The sequence below is a fragment of the Balaenoptera physalus genome, assembly GCF_965194825.1.
Source record: "Balaenoptera physalus genome assembly, chromosome: 11".
Classification (NCBI taxonomy): domain Eukaryota; kingdom Metazoa; phylum Chordata; class Mammalia; order Artiodactyla; family Balaenopteridae; genus Balaenoptera; species Balaenoptera physalus.
In genome coordinates, this window is record NC_138896.1 from 72,525,147 (window position 1) to 72,533,265 (window position 8,119).

At 42.6% G+C, this 8,119-nt stretch overlaps 1 protein-coding gene across 5 annotated transcripts in view; it reads left to right on the plus strand.

Moving 5' to 3' along the window:
* RBM6 (RNA binding motif protein 6) overlaps positions 1–2,948 on the plus strand; it is a 105,138-nt gene extending 102,190 nt beyond the window's left edge. For all 5 annotated transcript variants that reach the window (XM_082414139.1, XM_082414138.1, XM_082414140.1 and 2 more), the window contains 2 exons: positions 1,811–1,940; positions 2,701–2,948. In XM_082414139.1, the coding sequence (XP_082270265.1) occupies positions 1,811–1,940; positions 2,701–2,826 (256 nt within the window). In that variant the 3' untranslated portion in view covers positions 2,827–2,948. The remainder of the gene's footprint in view (positions 1–1,810; positions 1,941–2,700) is intronic.
* Positions 2,949–8,119: the final 5,171 nt, after the last annotated feature.

Below are 8,119 nucleotides of genomic sequence, written 5' to 3' on the forward strand. Positions count from 1 at the left end.
GAGATGAGGCTGGCTCAACAGACACAGTCCCGTTCGTGAAGTTCATGCTCCTTGAACGCCTTGCTAAGACTTTGTCTTAGGGCAGTGGGAGGTTATGAAATGATTTTAAGCAGGGTATTGATCTAGTGAAACTTGAACAAGTCTCTACATTGGTAAGCAAAAGAACTAGTAGCCAGGGTAGAGTATGCCTGTGGGGAAAGGGGAGATGATTGATGGAGAAAGGCCCCTAAGAAGTCTAGATGGGGTCTGGGGCTCTGGCATTCCAACTTATTTGTTCACAGCCCTCAATAAGAGATTATTTTGAATCATGGCCCAGAATATGTGTGTGTGTGTAAATAACTGAAAAAGAAATCTTCATGAAAAATACTTCCTTACTGTGCATTAAACACTGGTATTTTTATTTTAGTCTATTCTATTCGCATTTGTAAGAAGTGCTAAGTTGGGACCACTTAATCAATGTAGCATCCCATTGGGTCATTCTCTGCAATTTGAAATACACTGAACGATGACAAAACTGAAGGAGTCAGCCAGGAGGAGGAAGAGCATCTTAGCCCTGGGTCAGTTGGATGTAGCTGGGTGTAGAAGGAGATGCCTCTCTATTTTCAGCACCCATCACACCACATTCTACTGGCTCTCCTCCTTCTAAGTCTTCTCTCCTGCTCCTCTTCCTTTTCTGGGTAATTCCGGATATTCTCCAGGACTCTGCCCTCAGTTTTCCTTTATTCTTGCTCCTCCATCCTCTTGACTTGGACTGCCTACGGTACCCAAGGCTTTAGCCACCACTCACAGGCTAACAAGTCCTATGGCTCCATCTCAAGTCATTTCTGTTTTCTGAGCTAAAAATCATTATTTCTGTTTACCTTCTGGGCATATCCTCTTGGCCACTTCTCAGCCTCCTCACACTAAACAATTACTCAATATTATATTCCACATTATTCTCTAGTCCAGTCCTGCTAAACCTGCTGTATTCCTATTTCAGAGTAGTAACATCATCGCATCATGGTCTACCTGGTCTGTCCCAATCTCCCTCCTTTATCCTCTGTATCGTTAGTGGCCAAATCCATAATTAAGCCTTGCCCCAATTCCTAGCTCACCTCCAAACTGGACTGCTTACTCTCCATCTTTGCTCTTCAGTCTTCTGTCCATTCTCTACCCTACCACCAAAATGACCTTTATAAACAGAAATCTCCTAAAACTAGCCTTTTTGTGAACATATACCTTGCCTAAAGGGGGGTCTGGGTTCTAGAGATTCTTTGCCTGAAGTATGAAGTACAGAGTCATGATTTAGCATGATGTTCAAGGCTTTTCACAGTCTGGCTCAAGCAGCCTTTTGTCAATTCCTGCCACTCTTCTGGACAAATTGTATTCTTTCACTTCTCCTTGCTTGTGTCCTTTCCTCCCATGCTTTTTCTAGCTCATAAGCTCCTCATTTGTTAAGACCCAGTTCAGGTATACCCTCCTGTTAGAATTCCTCCTTTTTGGTGATGCCCCTTCAGGTTTGTGTTCCCTGTTTGTGTTTCCATAGTAGATATATACTGTTGCTACATCCATGGCTGAGCTCTTCAATGTGCTGTAAGCATCTGTTGACATATTATCCTTCTCACATCCTTCCCCATGAACAGGGTCAGGTCTTGGTCATCTCTGTATCCCCAGGACAAAGCCGGTTTCATAGATAGCAGGCACTCAAAGATACTGTTTAATATTCTTAAGAGGCGGCAAATTTGAATCAAGAGGACAGAGGTTTTTATTGGGCTCACAAGCATGTCACTTTGAAAGTGCTGGTGTCTAAGTATATATGCTTCTTTTGCAGTGATCGTAAGCCCGTTGGTAAAGAAAGCATCGACAATAGCAGCAAAGGAGGCTGTGTCCAACAGGCCACTGGCTGGAGGAAGGGGGCAGGCCTCGGATATGGCCATCCTGGATTGGCTTCAGCAGAGGAGGTGAAATGGTTTCCATCTTGTTAGGGGTGGCATGAACCTGGCATATACTTAGTTTCCTCTCATTCTGTGGCCCAGAGCTATGTCCTTGCCTATTAGCTGGGCTTTCACCACTGCTGGCAAAGAACGTGAGAGCTGAGAAGCCTGTCAGTCTTGATACTGGGTTGTAGCTAGGCATGCTAGGCTCTTTGCTGTTTGATTGGCGATGGGAAGGGGAGAGAGAATTTGGAATGGGGCTGATTTCACTCTTACACAGAGTAAGACATGGGGCAGTGTGGGAATCAGGCAGTTTGAGATTGAAGAATCATTTGGTGAAAAGAACCAGGGAACCAGCAATAAAAGGTACAAAGGCATCTCAGAGAGGAATTGTCGTTAGAGGTCTTTGATGGCTAAAATTTGAGGAGCATGAAGTTAGTCCTGGGTCCCATGAAGGGCCTCACCCCTCATGTTTAAGGAAAAGAAGAGAAGATAGAAAAGGTGATAAGAGGGATCCCTGTCCATTTTGTGTTGTCTTAGTCCCTGTCTGAAAATGCCACATATAGGAGATTGGCTTCTCACATTTCTGGTGTTGAATCCTGTATCCTGAAATCATGGCATCGCCACTCTCCTTATTCATCTTGAGTGTTTGTTTATTAATTAAGCATTCTTTAAAAATTCTCCTATATCCTTCTCCTTGCTAGTCCAGAAATGCTTATAGTCAAAGACCAGCCCTGAGGCTGATTAATTCATAGAGCCCACTTCATTGTTTGTCTTTGTTTTACAGACTGAAAGCCGGATGAGGGGTCCCAATGTGGGAGCTCCAGGAAGAACCAGCAAGAGACAGTCCAATGAGACTTACCGAGACGCTGTGCGAAGAGTCATGTTTGCTCGGTATAAAGAACTCGATTAAAGAGTGGAGACAAGTCCCACAGGACACAGCCTCCTTCTTGTTTTGTTTGTCCCGTCTCTCCTTTTGTTTTGTTACTGTTCTTGCTGCTAGAACTTTTTTAAATAAACTTTTTTTCAATGTGACTTCTTTCGGTGGTTAAATTTTTCTCCCATGGGTGGGGGGGTGGGGCTAATGGTAGGAGGAAGAGAGTCCCTTGGTGTGGGTCCATTTGAGGTGACGCTGAAATGGCAACAAGGGCTGTAGTGAGCCCTGGAACAGTGCCTGCTATCAGTGTGAGTGGACTGGTTGCAGTGACCTTTGAACTCTGGCTTGTATGAATACTGTCAGATTTTTAAAAATTATTTTCATAATCAGTGAAAATAGCATCACTCATTATTGTAACTGCTAAGGCTGAACATATTTCCATATGTTGGTTTACTAGTCATTAGACCTTCAGAAGTCCTCTTCTGACTTTGTTGGGGGACGGGCGGGGAGGCAGTGTTGTGACAGCTCTTTTTCTGAGTGTCTGCTGGGTGTTCACTGCTTCACACATTGTGGTCACCACAGCAAGTTGGCATAATAAGAATTACCACTTCTCTCCAGCCACTGCCCCAGCTTTTCCTTTCCTCCATGGCTAGAACTCTCCAAAGAGATGTCTGCCCTCTTTCACATCTTTATTGCCTACCATATCACTCATACCATTTCACAGAATTTGCTTCAAAAGTTAGTTTTTTTTGTGTTTTTAATTCTTTGTAGTTAAAAGGACTGCTATATCCTATGCACCTATTAAAACTTTAAAAAATAATTTCTCAAGGGAACATGTGGTACTAAGAATTGCACTTTTCAGGTATCTCGGGAAGAATGTTTCTTAGAACTGCATGTTTCGAAGAACATCTTGATTGTATAAGGTGGGGGTTTGTAAACTTTTCTGTAAAGAGCCAGAGAATCAATATTTTAGACTTCATATTATAGGTCATATGATCTCTGTTGCAACTACTCAGCTCTTTTGTAGTAAGAAAGCAGCCACAGGCAATACACAAGTGATTTTGGCTGTGGTCCAATAAAACTTTATTTACAAAAACAGGTCACAGGCCAGAATTGGCCCAGGGGTGGTGGTTTTTCCCAACACTTGGTCTAACGACATAGTCTGGATACATAAGGCAGGACCAAGGAGGGTTTTGTAAAAATTGAGTGGGGGTATTGGCATTTTGGAGAGGATGAGCAGTGAGGGGTGGGAGAGGTAAGGAGAGGTGGGAGTATACCAAGGAGAAAACATTTCTAGCAACAGGAATGGTAAATGTGAATTTAAATTGTTTGTCATGCTGTGTCCAAATATAATCCCTTTCTTTTAATCTTTAATATATCTTTTTACCCCTCCAAAAAAGGAAAACAGGAGTACATTGGCTTAGGGATCAAAAGCCCCTAGTTCTGGGCCTTGCTACCACTAGTGCAGCATTTTAGAAGATGGGCTACTTGGATCTTTCAGCCCCAGACAGATATACTCCAAGAGCCCTTCTGGTCTAACTGATGGTCTGCAGGCGCATCTATGGTGTGTCCAATTACTCTCTGTCTGACCTTCACTGAATAGGTCAAAACATTTAATGGAAGTTTCCAAGTTTGTCCTGAACTGGTCAGACTAGGTTTTCCTCCTAACTTTGTGTCACCCTGTTTGGCCTAACCTGAGCTGTGAAACATATCCAATGCTTCAGTATTGAAGATCCTGTAGAGGCTACTTGGTTGACCCAGGTTATTGGCTGCCCAGCAGTAGCATCATCAAGTTATTAAGTGGTCATTGAATGTTTTGAAAGCCTACTTTACTTGTCACTGGGGCTTATAGCAAGATCAGTGTGGGTCTCTGTGACCATGGGACTCAGTCCTCTGGGGAAGATGGACGTTGCACAATTTCTGATGTGACGAGAGATGCAAGGGAGAAGTATAGCAAGCTACTGAGATGGTATGACATGGACTTAATTCTCATTTGGTGGCAGCAGCATCTTCTCTGATGTGTTTAAACTCAGACCTCCGGACTAGTTTAGGCCACTGCCTAGTTTTGTTTTGGTTTGTCTTCTGGTTTTATTTTGCCACTTTAGTGGAGATTTTATGGTTGGAAATAAGGTCTAAAGTATTTCATACATTTTCAAAGCAGTACTTTGGGTATTGTATGATACTCGGAATGGGTGTGAAAAGTGTGTCACCCTAAGATGTCCCTAGGAGGTTCCCTGAGGCCTCTGATCAGAATGCCAGCTACATAAGGGCAGAGATCTTGGGTAATTTTCTTCACTACTATATCCCTAGGGCCTGGCCCAGGGCCTAACACAGTTGGCACCCAATAAATGAGTGAATAATGTTGAACTCATAGGTCTATGGTAAATACTTGTTGCATTAAGTTTTGATTGCATATCTCTCTCAGTTTAAGCCCATCTCTGACAAATTATTTTGGTTTCTTGGTATAGGCAAGAGTTCTCACATAAGTCTTTTTTTTTCCCCCCCCCACATGAGCCTTTTTACTAATTCTAAGGCAGTAGTTCCCAGCCTGGGACCAAAACATGTGAACTAGTTTTTTTTCTTTTGTCAAGTGGTGAGAAATTAAGAAAAAGAAAAAGACCTAAGATCGTTTCATTAAGAGAACTTTTTTTTTTCCCCATCAAAAAAGTAGTAAAGGCAAACTTAAAGGACTGTCTTGTATTCTATATTGAACATCTGTGCTTTCTTTAAAACAAAAAACCAACTCATTCTGTTGTCTTTGTTTTCCTTAATTAGCCAGGAACTTGTTAAACTTTTCCAGAGTCACATCAGCTGCCAGACAGGCCTTTGGGGGCACAGCTCTGGAACTCAACAGGGTAGTGTCCACAAAGAAGGTCAGCTACCAGAGAATTTTGAGGATGGCATTTCGCTCTGGTGGAATCCATCTTTCTTTCTAGACACCTCCTTCAAGTATTTAAGAATGATTTTGTACCATTTATGAACAGCTATATAGCTTTTATGGCTGGTGACAAGCCCAGCCCAGCAGGCACCTCAGGGATGCTCAGAAGTGCTTGTTTAACTGTTTTGGAAATGAGCAGACTTCTAGTGACCATTAAGTCTAGCAAGTTCCGGGTTCTCGGCATCTGCATTATCCATTGCAGGGTTTGCAATGACCCATCTATATTTAAGTTTTAAATATCATTAAACTAATATTGGAGTTCTGAGGGTCACATACATTTACTTTATTCTGATGATAAAAGTTATACATGTGTGTATATATATACATATATATACACTCCCCCATAAGTTGGATATTATATACAGATACATACATACATATGAAAATGTAGAAAAATATGTGTGTGTAGGTAGTCTATGGTCTGAATGCTTGTGTTCCCCCCAACCACCACCAACACCTAAACCCCAAAGGTGATGGTATTAGTAGGTGAAGCCTTTGGGAAATGATTAGGTCATGAAGACAGAGCTGTCATAACTGGGATTAGTGCTCTTATAAAAGAGATCCCACAGAACTCCCTAGACCCTTTCACCATGTGAATATACAACAAGAAGTTTGCAGCCCGGAAGAGGGCTCTCACCCAACCATGCTGGCACCTAGATCTTGGACTTCGCAGCCTCCGGAACTGTAAGAAAAAATTTTCTGTTGTTTACAAGCTACCCAGTCTGTGGTATTTTGTTATAGCAGCCCGAACAGACATAGGTAGGTAGATAGGAAGATAGAAATAGAGATGAGGAGAGAGAGAAACAAAAGTTACCCATTATTCTAAAATCCAGAGATTCCTACCTTTCCATCTATTGTCATGTTTTTAATTATCCAAAGAGTTTCCAGTGTCAGTCACTTAATGCCCTCGACGTAGAAGGATAAGCCATAGTTAGAACATGTTTAAAGATGCTTTTCCAAGGAAAAGATTTTCCAGTATATCTGAAGCTTCTGGTTTGAAATCTCTTTGACGTCCTTCTACTTATTCTTTTTTTTTCTTTATTTTTATTTTATTTTATTAATTTATTTTTTGGCTGCCGTTGGGTCTTAGTTTTGGTACGTGGGATCTTTCATTGCGGCACGTGGGTTTTCTCTCTCTGGTTCTGGCGTGCGGGCTCCAGGGCACGTGGGCTCTGTAGTTTGGGGCACGCGGGCTCTAGTTGAGGCACGAGAGCTCAATCTGGCATGCGGGCTTAGTTACCCTGTGGCATGTGGGACCTTAGTTCCCTGACCAGGGAACGAACCCACATCCCCTGCATTGGAAGGTGGATTCTTTACCACTGGACCACCAGGGAAGTCCCCCTTCTACTTATTCTTAAAAGATTTCTTTTTATCCAGAAAGAAAAGAGTATAAGTGTGGTTTTCCACATCTAATATCTTCCTCTGCCTTGTCATGGTCTAATTATTCAATCTGTATATGTGACCTGAAAAATCAGTTCCACTAAATCTATATCTATAAATAATGCCAGTGGGCAAGTTATGCAAACTGGATACATAGAAATACCACCATTTGACTGATGAGTGAGGGTCCAAAATATCTCTCTCTGAATTGCTGAAGGATCCCTGGTTCTTTTTGCCACAAATATTGCACTTTTAGCTTTGGTAGTGGATTCATTTGTTCATTCAACAAATATTTACTGAGTGCATACCATGTGCCTGGCAGCAGTAGAGGCACTGGGGATATAGTAGTGAACTAAACAGACAAAAGTCCCTCCCCTTCTGGAGTTTACATTCTAGTGAATGAGGGCGTGGACTCAAACTTACTAGTTCAAATCCCAGTTCCACCACTATAGTTTGGAACCTATAGTGCGACATTTTAGTGTGACCTACTGTCTCTCTAAAACAAGGACAGTGATAATAGCTTTAACTAAGTGAACGGCAGTTGAGCCAGCTAGAAGTGGTCAGATCCAAGATATAGTTTAAAGGTAGAGTCAACAGGATTTGCTGATAGATTGAGTACGAGGAAAAAGGAGTCATGGATGACTCCAAGGTTTTTGTCCTGAGTAACTGGAAGCAGGGGGTTGCTAACTATGGGGTGGGGAAGGCTGTGAAGGAGACAAGGTTGGTTTTTGGCTGTGTTAATTTTGAGATTGTATTAGACAGCCAAGTAGTAACTGTTAAATTAACCCTGGAAGGACTTCCTGGTGGCGCCGTGGTTAAGGCTCCACTCCACGGTCCCAATGCAGGGGGCCCAGGTTCAATCCCTGGTCAGGGAACTAGATCTCACATGCGTGCCGCAACTAAGAGTTCGCATGCCACAACTAAGGAGCCCACGTGCCGCAACTAAGGGGCCTGTGTGCCACAACTATGGAGCCTGCCTGCCACAACTAAGAACCAATGCAACCAAATAAA